Here is an 18,349-nt window from a genome sequence, read left to right on the forward strand (position 1 = left end):
GATAAGCACTGAAAGGTCAATGTCATGACCAATCAGAGTCAACCTGTGTGTCTGAAATCCAAAAAAATCCCAGCAATTAACAATCAATCATCATCAACTGCTGCATTCCCCATGGCAACAGCTCTACCAATTACAGTCCAATTGCCAATCAATGAGTATTCCACTCTCATACAGTGTAAATGTTGATTTCCCCCTTTATTGGCATTTCTTGTGAACTGTCCTGATGAGTTCAAGATGTGAGCTCAATATTTTTTCAGCAATACACAAAAAATATATTCCTTTCCATATTTAGAAGTTTTAAGATTTCCTCCAACAAGAAAGATCTAACAAAAAGTTCAGTTTTCTCTTTAACCCACAAAGCACTGACCTGTGGCTTTTTTCTCTGGTAAAGCAATCACTCCATCCTCAATGGAATTGACCAAGTCCTGAAACTCAGCTGGAACTTCAGCCTGTTTCCACCGCTCATTGTCCAACAGAAGACTAACAAATCAAGAAATGACAGATCAGAAACGCATTCATTAAGATTTGCATAATTACACATGTATCTAACTACTTTATAAAGTTATAAAGTTATAAATCTGACCTTTAAGGGATCATTGCACTTTGATATAATTTCATATATGAAGAGACCAGCTCACTGGAGTTTAGAGGAATCGGGGGATTGTCATAGAAACCTATAAAACTTTAACAGGATTATTTGTGATAAACACAAGGAGGATGTTCCCAATGACGGGGAGTCCAGAACCACGGGTGGGATGCACAATTAAAGACTGAGATGAAGTGAAGAGAAATCTCTTCACCCAGTCAGTGGGGAGCCTGTGGGATTCTCTGCCACAGAAAGCAGTTGAAGCCAGACATTGGATGTTTTCAAGAAGGATGTTTCAGACATACTTCTGAGGGCCAAAGGGATCGAATGCTATGGGGGAAAGCAGGAACAAAGTACTGAGTTAGAAGATCAGCCATGATCATTTTGAATGGCAGAGCATACTGGAAGGGCTGAATAGCCTATGCCTGCTTCTATTTTCTATGATTCACCGAACTTATTCCCAGGATGGCAGGACTGTTCCAGGAAGAGGGTAACTTTTTCACGCAGAGTGTGGTGCATGTATGGAACGGGCTGCCAGAGGAGGTGGTGGAGGTGGGTATAATCACAACATTTAAAAGGCATCTGGATGTGTATGTAAATCGGAAGGGTTAGGAGGGATGTAGGCCAAATGTTGGCAAATGAGGCCAGGTCAGAGTGGGAAGTCAAGTTAGCGTGCATGAGTTAGACCAAAGGGTCTGTTTCCGTCCTCCAAGACTCCAAGAGGGATTAGGCAAACTGGTCTTATACTCTCTACAATTTTTAAAAATGTGAGATGATCTCATTGAAACTTAAAAAATACTTAAAGGGAACAGGGAGATAGGGAGATGCAGGCAAGATGTTACCCTTGGTAGGAGAGTCAAGAACCAGGGGACACAACCTAAACTTAAGGAAGATGCCACTTAGTTTCAAGAGGAGGAGGAATTCTGAGCCTTTGGAATTCTCTCCAATTGAAGGGTGTGGAAGCTCAATCTTTAAAAGATGTTTAAGGTAGAAATTGATAGCTTTCTGATGACCAATGGCATACTGGTTTATGGAGTAGGTAAAATGTATTGAAATGTTCAATCAGCCACAATTAGTTTGAATGGCAGGTAGGCTTGATGGGCTGAATGGCCTACTCCTGATCATATTTACGTAAATAATTTTGAGTAAAAGTTAACAGGCAATGGTGGACAGTGAACACAACATGAAAAACTGTGGTAAGTGAATCTTTCCTCTCCTTTATCACTGAGGGCCAGTCCATCGCCCACTTGTGTTTTACCTCTCTGCTTCCTCAATTTGACATTCTGATTGATAATATTCCCATTCCCTGTTCCTCTTCCCTTATATATCCATCACTACAGGCTTTTCCAAAAGTAAAGGCAAAATATTAATTTAACTTCTCTGTCATTTCTTCAACTTCCACAAGTTCTCCTTTTACACCTTCAATGGATACACCTCTTCACTATTCATTTACACCTTTAAAAAAACCTTTAAGATAGCTGTCAGCTCTGCTTCATACTCTCTTTGCCTCTCTGATTTTTCTTTTGCTTTGCATTTTAGATCACTAATATTAGATATAATCAGATGTCTCTTTTAGAACCATCAGAAACAAAAGCAGGAGCAAGCCATTTGGCCCGACACACCTCTCCAACATTTGATAAGAACATGACTGATCCGAGTGTGACGTTAATGTCACTTTCCTGTCTGCCTCCCATAACTCTTGGCTTTTTTTTTAATCAAAAATCTGCCTGAATGAGCCTTGAATATATTCAAGGCAATTCCCTTCCCCAGAAAGCAAAGACTAAGAACCACTAAGAAACTCCTTCTCATCGCCAGCTTATATCGGAATTTTTTTTATTGTTTTCAATAGCATTTCCAGATCCCCTCAGGATCTTCAATGTCTCAATAAGATCACCTCGCAGCATTGTACACTCCAACGAGTATATAATGAAGTCTCACGTTAGCTTCTGAATTGAGGACGGATCTTCAGACCAATGCCCATGCCAACCCAATACATTTCAGTTAAATTTGTCAGCTCAGCCCTTTTTAGTCTGGGGCTACTCTAACTTTTCTCCGATTTGAAACTAGTTTCGTCACTTTAGTAATCAGTTCAGACTGCTTTTCCATCCCACCAAGGTTTACCCAAGTTTTGTTTTCCGCTCTTCATGGAACCGGTTGACAAACTTATTGGCCTGACTTTGCAGGGCTCCCCGAAGGGACATGCTACGTCTGCTGCATATCTTTTCCGTTTCCTGGACAAATGTTTCCACTGTTCGTGACAGTGCCACAAACTCCGAGGAGTTCAGCTTTTCCAGAAAACCGTCCTTAAAAGAAGGGACATTAAAAAGAAACCATGTAAACAACTGAATGAAACAAAGCAAAAACACATTACCACATAACTAACGCAAATATTTATCTAATTCCTTCTTGAATTAGCTTCCATTCAACTAAGTTGGTTCTGAGCATTGTATTATCTTTATAGATTATTTAACCTCATACAGTGGGCTAGCATGATGTCCTTACCATCCCAGATTTCCTAAACTGAGAGAAAAAGGCACCAACAAGGCTGAAAAGGTCAGCAAGAACAGGATGATAGCTAATGAATGAAGACTGAAGATAGTCCCAATGAAATATATTACCTGTTGGCTATACATGCAGGTGACCTGGAGAAATCAAAACAAACAAGACTGTTACTGCTTCACTGAAGGTCATAGAAAGATGAAAATGAGTTCTGAAGAGTCATACCAGACTCAAGATGTTAACTCCGTTTCACGCTCCGAGAAGCTGCCAGACCTGCTGAACTTCTCCAGCTTTCTAGCATCTGCAGAATTTTGCTTTTATAACTGAAAATGTTATTTAGGCAAGTCACTGAGAGACAGGAGGGTATGAGCAGTGTTTGCAATCTGCAAAATGAATCAGGAATATAAAGTGGATGATGTAAGATGTTGAATAACAATCAGCAACGAAGAAACAAATTGGGAGGAATGTGAATTCATGGGAGAATGGCCAGAAATGAGCATTAAAGAATGAAACTCCCTTCTCCCCGACAATAGTAAAGTTTCAATGTGAAATGAGTTTAGATGTTTTCAGCCATGTTCTCACCAACTGTAGTTCTACAGTTCAGCACAATGTCAAATTCAATACCTGTAAGCTAATCTTAAACTGGAAATGTATGGCTTCAACTGGCCCATTACTCAGTACAATACAACAGAGGCTCGTCCTATTTGCTTGTTACTCCTCCCTCCAAACCCTACCCCATCTCTTACGTCCTGCCTAATGTGCTGTTCTGCTCCCTCAGCTTCAATATATTGCTGAAACCAAAGTACAGAGAGAATTGGCATAAACAGAAAACAGAAATACTACTGATTGGTATTTTATAAAATATAAATGTCCATTTTTGATACAAAGATTTATTGACAGGTGCCTGTGCATTCTCAATGTAATCAGAAAATGTAGAATTGGAGCTTAGTTGCTTGCAAGTTAATGCAATGGGTTGAATTAGTCTGAAAATTATCATAAACCATTATCCAGTATCATCAATACTGCAGAGGAATTGAAGAAATTCGCAAATGGAGAACACCAACATTAACAGCCTTAATGCTTTACGATGGGCAAGCCCATTACTGAAGCAATATGATATGGCCTTTCCCCATGAAAAAGACTGTGACTCATTTCAACACAGGTTCCGAATATTTTGGACAGTAAAAAAAAAACACTTTTCTCCAGACCACTTAAGTCTAGTCAGCAAACAGAAAGGAAAAAAATAAGAATCCTTAAAAAATTTCAATTTGCAATTTTCCATCCAAAACTAATAGTTCCTTAACAATACATAAAGTTGATGTAATTAAGATAAGAAGCACTTACACAGTTCAAGGAAATGAGGATCATTCCAGTAAGTCAATTAAGGAGAAAAGAAATAAGAGGAAGAATAATCTGAGTTTAATCTTCAAAAGGGTGTCTCTTTCAGCATCATTACACCTATCGTTGTTGTATACAGCATCATCTGACCAGTTTAACAATTCATAAAAAGTTAGCGACGATATTAACATTATATGTGAACATCCCATGGCTAAGCAACCAAGCAAGCAATACATCTCTATAGCTATATACAGTGAGGGGTCATCCACAAAACCAGTTTTAGGCAGGTTAGTGGCCTCAGGTTTCTTAGATACTGATAACTGCTTGTAGGATTCATCTGCGTACAGCACTTTCTTTTTATTCATTCATGGGATGAGGGTGTCACTGGCCAGGCAGCATTTATTACCCATCCCTAATTACCCAGAGGGCACTTACAAGTAAACCACATGTAGGCCAGACCGGATAAGGATGGCCTTTTTCCTTCCCTAAAGGACATTAGTGAAGCCGATGGGTTTTTCCTAATAATTGACAATGGTTTCATGGTCATCAATAGACCCTTAATTCCAGATATTTATTGACTTCAAATTTCATCATCTGCCATGGCAGGATTTGAACCCAGGTCCTCAGAACATTACCCGGGTCTCTGGATTAATAGTCTAGTGATAATATGAGTTGGCTATGGCTTCTCCCAGGAGGCAATATTTAACATTGTTAAAAGGAAAAATAACAAGTGCAAACATACTGTCATCAACAAGAAACAGGAAGCAGGAGTGCCACGTTGGTCTGTCACTGAAAGTCTCGTTCTCCTGCTGCTCCTCTTTGTGCTGAGCTAGCACAGAGCCAGTGTAAAGACCAGCTCAGCAGCTTCACCCTTCACAATTGGTGGAAATGGGACAAGTGCGTGCCTGGAAAGTTTCAGGTGCACTAAGACTGACAGCGGTTGGGTTAATGAAGTCACAGTAAGTAAAATGACAAAGAAAGCATAAAATGACTAATCTCCAAAATCTCAGTAACACCAATGCAGGTAATTTCAGGCCAAGATAGCAGCAGAGTAGGATACTTCAGCCTGAGCTCATCCACACTTCTTCCTTTCTTCTCTTTTTTCGTTCTGCTTGGTGTTTCTTTTCTTCTTCTCTCCCAGCCTCAGTGCAGACACAAGGAGCCTCCCTTGGCAGCTCCCCGGCCTGGTGTGGCAACCTCCCAGGCTCCTGTGGTGACCACCCAGCCTGGCGAAGCACCCAGCCTGGCAGGGCAGCTCCAAACCCCGCCGCCCAACTGGCACGGCAGTCTAGAATGATCTCCCAGCCTCATGATCCTCCAGGTGAAGCTCGGCGTGGTCTGGAGCCATGGCAGATTGGAGGTTAAGTTTGGTATGGGATTGGGAGATCGCTGTACTGGATTTTTTACTTCTCTATTTTCTAAGATCTTCTAACTAAAGAAGCTGTACCTAGGTACCTTTGAAACGAAGATGGCACTGTAAGTGGTGAGATATAAACTTTTGACTGTACTCATTGACTACATGTGACAATAAATGTAAAGATGAAGCCTGCAGTCATAAACCTTTAGGCTGAAATCTACTTTGGCGTATTAGTCGCATAAATTCAGGACATTTGCATGAACTGATCTTTTAAACTAAGGCAGGGAAAGAAAATAATCAGGAACAAAAACAGAAGTTGTTGGAAAAGCTCAGCACATCTGACAGCATCTGTGAAGAGAAATCAGAGTTAAGGTCTCGGGACCGGTGACCCTTCTTTACAACTATTCTGAGAAAGGGTCCCTACAAACAAAACGTTAACTTTGATTTCTCTCCACAGACGCTGCCAGACCTGCTGAGCTTTTCCAGCCACTTCTGTTTTTCTTCCTGATTTACAGCATCCACAGTTCTTTCAGTTTCTAAAGAAAATAATCAGGCAGGGTTCTACGAAACAAATGAGGAAAGTTGTAGTTAACAGAAGAGAAGGAGTAAGCCAACTCTTACTCTGGAGTCACACCGCACTTTTCTGGGAAATTTGAGGCCAGTAAAAGTACCTGGTCCATTCCAAACCAGGAAAGTGCTTCATTTTGACTAAGGAGTCTATAGTATGAAACGATTACAACGCCCTGTAATAGATGATGCCCCACCACAAGTTTCAGTGATATGCACGTGCTAACTTTCCTTTTCTCCTAGCCTAGGCACTCTGCCCTTGCAGAGTGTGTTGCTTTGTGTTACAACAGCAATTACAAAAACTACTCAATAAGTGCAATATGATTTTAATGAGTTAGGACAGCTTGAAGGGAGACCTCTGCTGGAGAACCCACATATTACATTCACCATGACAGAAAACTGTTACACTTGAGAAACTATTGACCAACTTCTGAAGGGGTTAAATTTAAAAGGATGAAACATGCGGCAATTTTAGAATATTCAGAATACAGTACAGTATTCAAATACATTTTTTATTTTTAAATACCTTTTTGGTGATTTTGTTTGAACGTTTGTTAATACAGCACAAATTACATTCCATAAAATAGATTTGTGCAACAATCTGCTAGAAATTTTAGTAATGACTTTAACAGGTTAATTGCTCAGGCAAATGTGAGTCATTCCTCAGCATTTATGTTCTTGACCCATCAGAATTTAAAAGATTTCAGAACAATATGCTCATTCTGTACTGAGAGCAGGCTGTCACAATGATTGTAAAGCTACAAAATTTACCAAAAAGTTACACTTCCCAAAACATTAACATTTTCAGTATTAGAAAACCCCTCCAATGATGATTCTATATCAGTGGCCTACAACTTGAATTTGTATAGCCTTGGAGACCTGTCACAGCCAAATGTATTGACATAGGATGGTGGCACTCCCCAACGTGCATCAGTACCACTGCTAGAATTTTAGAATTGACATCAGAACTGGATAGTCAGGGAGAATACAAGACATTCAGCTTGTGAGTTGCATTTGCTCTCTAACCCCTACCTTTAACCCGGAAAGATGACTGCAGAATGAAGCCACTCGGCAAATTATTTCTACTAGGGGTAAATACAACTGGAGTTTGAGCTTTTGTGCCATTGGAAACATGTCCAAGACATGTTGCAGCATAAACAAATTTACTTTCAAATAATATGGCACCTCCCTAAACAACAGCAGGTTTTACCAAGAAACCAAAATGTAGATGAGGCTGAGTAATGTAGAAAGATTGCAGCCAGAGCAATATAAAGCATAGCACCATGCAATACAGCCATTCAGCCTGATGTGCTTGTTCTGGCTTTCTGAAACAGCTACTCAATTAATATAGCTTCTCCTTGCTCTATCTTATAGCCCCTGTAGCGTTTTCTCCTGCAAATAGTTATCTAATTCCCTTTTGCGTGTGTTAATATTAAATCTGCTTCCAGTACCTTTTCAGACAGCGCTTTCTGGATCACAGCTCACTGTATCAAAAATATTCAATTTTCTGTTTCTTTTGTCATTTACCTCAAATCTGTGTCCTCTGGTTACAGGCTGCCCTGCCAGTGGAAACAGTTTCTCATTATTTATTCAAAATCTCAACTTTTGACACCCAAATCTCTGTCCTCCAAGGAGAACATTTTCAACATTCCCAGACTCTGCATATTCACTGAAGCCGGTCCTTCCTGGTACTGTTTGGTAAATTTGATTTGATTTATTATTATCACATGTTCCCAGATACAGTGAAAAGTTTTGTTTTACATACTAACCAGACAAGTCATACCTTACATAAGTGCATCAGGGTAATAGAACAGAATGCAGAATATGGTGTTACAGCTACACAGAAGGTGCAGAGAAAGATCAACTCTAATATTTAAGAGGTCTGTTCATTGGTCTGATAACAGCGGGGAAGAAGCTGTTTTTAAATCTGTTGGTCCGTGTTTTCAAACTTTTCTATCTTCCGCCTGACGGAAGAGGCTGGAAGAGAGTATAATTGGGGTAGGAGGAGTCTTTGATTTTGCTGGCTGCTTTCCCAAGGTAATGGGAAGTGTAGATGGACTCAGTGGAAGGAAGGCTGGTTTTCGTGATGGACTGGGCTGGGTTCACAACTCTCTGTAATTTCTTGCGGCATGGGGCAGAGCAGTTGCCAAACCAAGCAGTGATACATCCGGATAAGGTGCTTTCTGTGTTGCATCTATAAAAGTTGGGAAGAGTTATTGTGGACATGCTGAACTTCCTTTACTTCCTCAGAAAGCTGAGGCGTTGGTGTACTGCCTTGACTGTAACATTGGCATGGATGGACCGGGACAGATTGTCGGTGATATTTACTCCGAGGAACTTGAAGCTCCCAGCCATCTCCATCTCAGCACCATTGATACAGACAGGAGTGTGCCCTCCATTCTGCTTCCTGAAGTTGATGACCAGCTTCTTCATTTTGCTGACATTGAGGGAGAGATTGTTGTCTTTACACCATGTCGCTAAGTTGCCTATCTCCTTCCTGTACTCTGTCTCGTCGTTGGTTGAGATCCAAACCACTACAATGGTGTCATCAGCAAATTTGTAAATGGAGTTAGAGCTGAATTTGGCCACACAGTTGAGAGTGTATAAGGTGTATAATAAGAGACTGAGTATGCAGCGTTGCGAGACACTGGTGTTGAAGATTATTGTGGAGGAGGTGTTGTCACCTATCCTTACTGATTGCAATCTACGGGTCAGGAAGTCAAGGATCCAGTTGCAGAAGGGGGAGCAGAGAGCTCGGTCTCAGAGTCTGGATGAGTTTGGTTGGAATTGTGGTATTGAAGGCAAAATCTCCTCTGCAAGCTCACCAAGTCTTTAACTTCCCTCTTAATGGGAGGTGCCCAGAATTGGGCTTAATATTTCAAATCAGGCCAACCAGTAATTAATATAGGTTTACTATCATGTCCTTTCTTCTGCTTTCTGTACCTCTATTTATAAAGCTCATGTGCATTTTCATTAGCTTTCTCTGACTTTGTATTATCACCCGAGATGACGTCTTTATATTTCCCAAGCATTCAAAATGTCTACATCAGTTGGATTTCTTTCACTGACATTTATGTAAAAACACAAATAGCACCTTAACTCAGGTTGGAAGGAAAATTCTGAATGAAATATTTATAAACTTTTACTTAAGCAAAACCTATCAGGACTGTAACAGGGAATTACGGTCTTGAAGGAAGCCAGCATGCCAAAGGCAAGGAACGTAACACTGTCATCAACCTGAGGATTGCAGTATGGAGCCCAGAGTTGACAGGACTGGATACAGGCTATCAAACAAATTAATAAGAGGAAAGAAAGAACGGGGATATGCCCAGGAAATGGATCCAGCTACAAACAAGCATGGAGTGGGATGCAGGCATGTTTAACATTATGCAAAAAGTTGTGGAGGCCCAGATATTTACAGATATGCAGGTTTCTAGGAAATTACTGATACCATTCTAGACTTTGCAGCTTTGGGACAACACACTCACCTTAGGATTCACATTTTTTGACTCTCAGAAGCTTCTTCTCAGTTTAAAACTGCATAGTAACAATCATGGCAACTGCAGACTGTTTACTGACTAAAGAATAACAGTACACAATTTTTTGTTGGAGAGTGAAAGAGTTGAGCAGAAAGATTTTACCTAACTCAACTGGTGAACAACAGAAAGCAATCTGTTCAAAGGGAGAAAATCAGAAAGGCTTAAAGCTCATTCACAGGAGGAAAAACCAAAGTGGCTGATGTTCAGATAATGATGTTTTATGCAGTTTAGAAATGGCATCTTAAACAATTTGCGAAATGTGAAACTTTTGGTAATCAACCAACCAAAAGACACCACACATTGTCAAATTACACATCAAAACTGAGCAAGCGATAAATCAGAACTAAACAGCAACTTAACTTACCTTAGCTCTAGCCATAAGAAATTTAACACATCGGTCATGGCAAATATCAGAAGCACTGTAGAGAAGTTCTTGAAGGTTATTGGCAACTCTGCCAAGTTCTAAATCTGTCAGTTGCAAATCATCACTGACTCTAAAAACAAACAGGAATATGGTCAATTCTTCATCTAAGTCCTTCTCAATTGCCAAAGACTTCTCTTGGAGTTAACTCATCACACTCCAACTTTTGAGACTGGAATATGGGACTATCACACACATCAGTATTTCACCAGTACTGACATGCCACATCAAGCTGAATTACACATTTTCTCTCAAACCCAGGAGAGAATGAAATTCTGCAGAGGTACAATTCGTATATGAGACATGATTTCAAGATGCAAACATTGAACACTTTTGATTGGTAGCTTATACTAATTGTGAATGTGTTAAATAGTTTTATACCTTAAATAGTTTAATCATTAGCACTAATTTATCATTCAACATTTTATTACCATATGGATGTGTGAAGCAATCAAGATAGAAAGGGAAATAGAGTGTAAACCACAGCCTCTGGTTGGGGATTCAAGCACTTGAAAGCAGGGAAGAGAGAGGAAAAGAGAAAGGGAGTGTAGAGAAAAAAAGGGAGTGGACGAGAGAAGGGTGGGGTGAAGAGATGGTAGGTTAATGGAGGTGGAGAGGAGGCGATGGAGAGGGGTAGGGAAATAGGAAAGGGGGAGGGAGGCGCTAGAAATTAGAGCCAGGTCCTGCGGGAGTGAATTAGTTTAGGTATCATAAAAACACCTCTCCCAAAAGCAGCATGACAAATCATCTCAGAACTACCAAAGTAATTATTGTGATCTTCGCTGTTAAAGCTGACTAAGTTGGAACAAACTCATTCAGCAACACTGATAAAGAAATGGGATTCTACTGCCTCCCAGTGGGCACCATAAATTCTGCACCACCTGGTGAAAAATCTGGAGGTGGGATCAGGCAACTCGCCCCATTTAGAATTATTGGCTTTTAAAGCTCCCCTGCAAGCCACTCAGCATTCTGATTTGGAAATACGTCACTGTTCCTTCAGCGTTGCTGGGTCAAAATCCTGAAATTCCATCCCTAGCAGGACTATAAGTGCACTTACAGCAAATGGACTGCAGCAATTCAAGAAGAGACTCACCACTACCTTCTCAAGGGCAACCAAGGACAGGCAATAAATGCTGAACCATCCAGTGATGCCCAAATTCCACAAGTAAGCAGCAAAAATATGCTGGCTCCCTAAATCAAATCAATGCATTATGGCGTCTATGGAGCAAACTCTGCTCCCCCTGCAGAATTACTATTATCTTATTATATGGTAGCTCCTACTAGTTTCATCATTTTAAATCATTTTGGTTAAAAAAATGCATCACATCCATGAGGTAACATTTTAATGAAGTTAAAATTGAGCATTGTTCTTAAATATATTAAAATTAGCCGTTAGAACATGTATACCATTAAAGCGAAGGCATGATAAACAAGCAGGTATTGTAAAATGATATACCAATAACACAGGTCACTGCTAAATAAGAAGAAAAGTTGGCAGGGCAGATTGTAACAATGGACTTGTAATATGTTCCTTCAATCTTGTTACTATAAAGCTACAGTAATCCATGAACTCTTTTAACTAGATTACCTCTCCTATATAAAAGAGTCCTTTTGGAAACATATGTTCAGTTATATGCAATTAAAAATTGCATGGGTTTCCTGGGTGAATTGCCTGGGTTTCAGACATTATTATTGGTCACATATCCCCTTGCTGGAATTGACTTGTTGGCACCGCAAGCTCAAGAAGCCCTACAGCCTATTCTCACATGCAGGGAAATACAAAGACATTCCCCAAGCTGCTCAGCCAAGTGACCACATGCATTGGCCATGGAAAAGATTAAACAAGTGGGACTTGTCATCTTTTGTCTGTATTTTTAACAGTTAATATACAGCAGTGTCAGAGGTTGAGCAGTGGAAGAATATAACTTAATTATAAATGATACAACTCAAAGCAAAATACTGCAAATGCTTGGGACTTTGAAACAAATTCAGAAAAGGCTAGAGTGTGCCCTCAGCAAGGGTCTATAGGGCTCAAAATTAGGTTGACTTCTATAAATTAATATTGTTGTCACACTGTTGCCATTAAAAACCATTTCTAATACAATAACAAATACTGTTTAATTTGAAGTGGAATATTTGTAGGGCTGGGGGGTAACAGCGGGAGGTGGGGGGGGGGGGGGGGGGGGGGGGGGGGGGGATTAATTGAATAGTATTTTCAGAAAGCCAGCACAACTATGATGGTTTGAATGGCCTCCTCCTGACCAGCAACATTTTGTAAGTTATACTGTTTAGATTTCCATACGTGGCATCTTAAAATACAACTACAGAAACTAAAGGGAGAGAAAGTCAAGTTAACTGTGAGGTTGTTCACTTGTACATGGTATACAAACCCATACAGATCAAAACCGGAAATGACACTACTCACCATAACGGACCAGACAGTATAAATTCCGAGCAGAGTAGAACAATGGCGCTTCATTGGAGGCCTCACTGATAATGTCATCTAGCATGGTGATGAAACATCTGAACAAGAACAAGCCAGCTCGGCAAGCAAGTCAACAACCTCACCCACAACTCGAGCTACAAATCTTTGCTAAAACTTTAACTGAGTTAACTGTTGCAAACACTAACTCTTTCAATACAGTGGCAATAACAAAGCAACTTACAAGATTTCCAGCCCTCCAGGTGTGGCCGAAGATGATGTTTGCTCCTTACTGGAGGAGGAATCGGTGGTACACTCTGCTTCCGATGTAGAATCACTGCCACCTGGGTCACTATTTTGATAAGCTGTCCTCTGCGATTCAATTTCTACTCCAGGTGTAGACAGTTCTCTTTCATTATACGCATCACTAATAAACATGCCTTCATGAGTCAAATAGGCCACTTCTGTATCCAATTTGTGACCCAAAACAGGAGTCTTTTGACTAGATACAACTTCCAGTTCTTTGCTTTTTTCCTTGCTTTTATCCAACACCAGGAAGACAACATTACGAATGGTACTTACTGTTCCCTGTACAAAGTTTTTAGAGACAAATGTACAAAAATTAACACGCAAACAATTGTATTATGGATTCCTCCAAATTACTTAATTTGGATTAAAGTTAATGTAGAGCAGGTATTCATTTTTCACAGTTTGAAAATAAAGTTCCAAAACTGCCCTCAGATGATAAAAATATGTACTTGTGAAGGTTGCAAATTTTAAAGTTTACTCAATTACTGTCATTTTCAATAACAATTGAGAACCATTAAAACGAAAATGTTTACTATTTAAGTACAGTCTTCATCACACGTTCAGCCTTACCAAACTACATATTCAAACAACTAATTGCTCAAAATATGACAGGATTGGGTGGAAGAAAGATTGCCAAGTTTAGTGCCACCTTGTAAAGGAATAACCCCAGTAAGGTACTTCCCTTCCTCAGCTGTGCTGCCTAACATGATTTGCAAAGACAGATTTGGAGTTTTGTAACATCCTAAATGTAGTCAAGACTTGCCTTAACCCGCTTCAGAAAGTTAATAAAACTTGTAAAGATGTTTTTCAGAAGGTCCAACCATTGAGGAAAATTTAGCATTCTCATCTGGTCAGCAAGCCTTAAAAAAGTAAATAGAAATAGATAAATTACTGGCTCTTCTATTTAAGTACATTTGCACAGACACAGATTACATATTCATATGTAAATTAGGCCTAGCAGTAGGCCACTCGGCCCCTTGAGCCTGCTCTAACATTCAACAGAATTATGGCTGATCTGATCATTTCACAAACTCCAATAACCCTTCACCTCCTTATCACCTCTGCCTGAAAAATATTCAAAGATTAGTTCCAATGTCTTTTGAGGAAAAGTTCCAAAGACTCACCACTCAGAGAAAACAATTTTCCTCACCTCTGTCTTAAATGGGCGACGCCTTATTTTGAAACAGTGAGCCCTAGTTTTAGATTTTCCCATGAGGAAACACCCTCTCCACATCCATCGTGTAAAGACCCCTCAGCATTCTGTGTATTTCAATTAAATCGCCTTTTATGCTTCTAAATTTAATTGAAGACAGACAAACCTGGGCAATATATTTGGCTGCCTAGGACGGTTAGAATCAATAAGACAGCTAGGGGAAGCAGCAGTGGTTTCATTTAGTTTGTTGACTTTTAGAGCAGCAGCACCACCTTAGCCAACAGAATGTGGGAGGTACACACCTGGAGTACTTGCTTCCATTCTGGTCATTACTATAGCTGACTGCAGAATGCCAAGCAGAAACAAACACTAGAACTGTTGTAATAGGATGTTTACAAGTTACTACAGCAAGATGAGCTACGAGTTAAATAACACGTTGCTATTCCCATTTCCATTTACAGTTATACAAGCCTGTAATAAAAGTACTTGGTTAAGTTTATCATAATAAATTATGACTTGCAAACTGTAAAAGGGATATCTTTACTTTTTTTTACAACTGCATCTACTTTCTAAAATGTTATCATGTAGATGGGAAATTATTTAAGCATTAACACATTTATTGTACATCTTTGCAAACTAATGTTACAGTATTTTTACAAAGAAAATGCAAATAGACTCACTTCAGCACAACTTCTGTATCAATTTCCTCCATTTGCGCAATTGTTTCAATCACACACTGTAAAACGAATCAGAGAAAGTGTGAGGCAGAAAGCCAGTGTAGTCAAATATTTCCAAATGTAACTTTAGGACACATCCAGTCATTGTAAGAAATACCAACACAGATTAGAATGTGCTTTGTCCAAGTTCTCATTCTCAGTTTTGTAATACTTGCTCGTTTATGCTCATACTCTAACATCCAAGTCTAATTTTGCAGTAATTTTTTTGCTGTCTTTTCCCAGTCTTCTGGCTTGCTACTAATCCTCTCAGAACTGTATCCTTATCTTTCAATTTGATCCCATCCTTATCTTCCTCAGTTATTCCCAGTTGGTTCATCCTCCTCAATGGAACAGATCTTTGTCAAGACTAATGAAATATCTCCTTAAGGGTCTGTCACTGCTTAACCACTGTCTCACTCTTTAACTCATTTTTTTGGTCCATTGTAACAAACTATGTCTTTACACTTTGGCAACTGTCTTTATTTAAGTTTAAGACACTAATTTCAGATCCAGGTTTCTTAGCCTCAAACTGAATGCCGAATTCGATCATGTTCCAACCTGTCACTAGAGGATCCTTAACTAAATAAGCAGAGGAGCAAAAGAGGCAGGAGTAGGGAAAGAGGGGTCAAGAAATGGAAACCTTTACTCCAAAGTAAAATTAACCCTCAGGTTTGTACAACAGAGATCATTATTAACTTTGAATTGTGGTTTTCTCCATTTTCCTGACATCACACTGAGTTTAATATTACAGCCATTTGAATTTAAGGGTAAACAATCTCCATACGAACCTTATACTTGGAGAGAATGGAGATCCTGCCCATAACTTGTAGGTGGCCCCAGAATTCTGTAAAACTACCTCTAGAGGGAGGCAACGGCCTAGTGATATATTTGTTAAGACTATTAATCCAGAAATTCAGCTAATGTTCTGGGGATCTGGGTTCAAACCCTGCCATAGCAGATGGTGGAATTTAAATTCAATAAAGAATGTGGAAGTAAGGGTGTCATAATGACCATGAAACCATCGTCAACTGTCAGGAAAAACGTATCTGGTTCACTAATGTCCTTCAGTGAAGAAAACTGCAATCCTTACCTGGTCTGGCCTACATGTGACTCCAGGCCCACAGCAATGTGGTTGATTCTTAACTGCCCTCTGGACAATTAGGCATGGGCAATAAATGCTGGCCTGGCCAGAGCCACCCACATCCCATAAGTGAATTAAAAAGACACTCAGTGGCACAGTGCAGAGAATTCATTCAAACCATTCTGTTGTAGTATCTATCCTCAACAGAAGACGCTACAAATGATCTAGACACCTCACTCACTTCAATAGAAGCAATCATGCTGAATGATTTTAGCACAGCTATGTTTTGGAACTGGTTTTTGGAAATGAAAAGAACGTCTGAATGCTCAATAAAGAGCTCAGGTTACAGCTGAATTTACAGGCCTAGCTTATGGCTGATACATAAATGTGCCGCAAAGGTAAAATATTCTGTAAAATTTTCAATAAAAATAAATGTAGCTGCGTATATGGATTTATTTTATCATTTCACACAATGTCCCAAGCAATGGATTCATCAATGAAACCTCCTTTTTGTGGTCAAAGCTATGGGTCATATGTTATTTTTAATGAAAACAAAAGAAAAATATGAAATCACAGTGAACTAAGTATTCCTGATGGATGAGAAAGGAAGATTGGATTGCTGCATGTCCGAATACGGTAACCTCTAAATGCTTCTACAGGTGAACCGGATAGATTTAATACAAAATAAAACAGAAAATGCTGGGATTACTCAATAGGTCAAGAAAAATTTTTGGAGATAGAACGAAGAGTGAATATTTCGGCTCGATGACCTTTCATAGGATCTGGATTTAACACTGGAAACCAAAAGGTGGATATTTCTGGTGCCAGTGGAAAGCAACATTATGCGCTGGCTAAATCATATGTAAAGTCCTAGACATATCCTGAAGCACCAAATCAATTTGACATGAATAAAACTTACAACTTGCATTTATATAGCACCGGTAAGGTAGAAAAGCATCCCAAGGCTTCACAGAGTTGAAGGGGTTAGAAATCACATTAGCTAAGCTGCTGATTGCTGCTCCTGCCTGAGAATGAGTTAGAAACAAAGTTAATAGTGATTACAATAAAAAGGACATCTTCGGTCCAAGCTCCGCTGAGTGCATTAGCAGAATCTGAAGAATGTTATAACTTGCCAATATGTGTTCACTCCTCACTGTACACACAGCTGTAAAGCAATTCAACAGGATGTAAGATCAGCAGCTGCAGTTTGAGGTCAGAACCTGTTACCTTCTAAAGGGTACAAGCTCAAAATGCTGACAGTGTCTTGTCTACAAATACTAGTTTGTTGTTCCCTTCCCAACAGTTTTTCCCAGTTTGTTTCAAGAAATGGAACTAAGCCAGATGAAGTTAAGAATTTTGAATTTGTAGCTTATTTCTGTTCAAAATAAAAAGCCCATATGATTATTAGACTGGACACCACGACAACCGCCTACAGAAAGAGATAGTAAGAACTACTGATGCTGTAGTCGGTGATAACACAGTGTGGAGCTGGAGAAGCACAGCAGGCCAAGCAGCATCAGAGGAGCATGAGACTTGACCCGAAATGTCAACTTACCTGCTCCTCTGATGCTGCTTAGTTGCTGTGCTCCTCCAGCTCCACACTGTGTTATCTTAATTTATAATCGCCTACAGAAAGCTGCTAGGGGAAGCAGAGGACACTTGCTCACTGTGCCGCTACCTCAACACACATCCTGCTGACTGGACAGTGAAGGGCTGGAGTACTGTGTGAATGGGCATGGCGTTGTGATCTCACCAGATGTTAGTAAAGAACAGAACAAAATGGCACCACCCATCATCTGATCTACTCATACTCACAATATTCAGAAAGAATAGACTTGAGTTGTTCATGTTGTAAACACTGAAAACTCAGAACAATTATGTATTTGCATTGTAGATTAATATTAGGTTTAATTGAGTGTGTTAGACAGGCCAGCTCTAAGCACATGGCTTCATGCAGACAGAAGCAATCACAACGTAAAGCTGAAATTGGAGGAGAAACTCAGCAGGTCTGGCAGCATTTGTGGAGACAGAAGCAGAGTTCAGTGACCCTTATTAAGAACTTCTGCAGGAGTCACCGGACCCAAAGCGTTAACCCTGTTTTCTCCTCCACAGATGCTGCCAGACCTGCTGAGATTATCCAGAAATTTCTGTTTTTGTTTCAGATCTCCAGCATCCACAGATCTTTGTTTTATTACCAAGTAAAGCTGCCAGGCTCTCAAAGTGTGTGGTCACGAGAGGGTATTTTAGTACTTGCTGAGCACAAGATATCCATCAAATACAGTTTGGACTTACCACCAGCTGCACATGACCCACACGCTGACAGTGAGTACACACTAAACTCAAACTGGTTTTAGAAGTCGT

The 18,349-nt window shown here is 39.8% G+C and overlaps 1 protein-coding gene across 2 annotated transcripts in view; it reads right to left on the reverse strand.

Annotated features, from left to right (window-relative positions):
- Window positions 1–18,349, reverse strand: part of vps54 (VPS54 subunit of GARP complex) — a 64,579-nt gene that overhangs the window by 23,081 nt on the left and 23,149 nt on the right. For both annotated transcript variants that reach the window (XM_048601086.1, XM_048601085.1), the window contains exons 10-15: window positions 14,872–14,927; window positions 13,802–13,898; window positions 12,974–13,317; window positions 10,251–10,380; window positions 2,708–2,889; window positions 368–480 (exon numbers count right to left, since the gene is read on the reverse strand). In XM_048601086.1, the coding sequence (XP_048457043.1) occupies window positions 368–480; window positions 2,708–2,889; window positions 10,251–10,380; window positions 12,974–13,317; window positions 13,802–13,898; window positions 14,872–14,927 (922 nt within the window). The remainder of the gene's footprint in view (window positions 1–367; window positions 481–2,707; window positions 2,890–10,250; window positions 10,381–12,973; window positions 13,318–13,801; window positions 13,899–14,871; window positions 14,928–18,349) is intronic.

The sequence above is a fragment of the Rhincodon typus genome, chromosome 9 (genome assembly GCF_021869965.1).
Source record: "Rhincodon typus isolate 14 chromosome 9, sRhiTyp1.1, whole genome shotgun sequence".
Lineage (NCBI taxonomy): Eukaryota > Metazoa > Chordata > Chondrichthyes > Orectolobiformes > Rhincodontidae > Rhincodon > Rhincodon typus.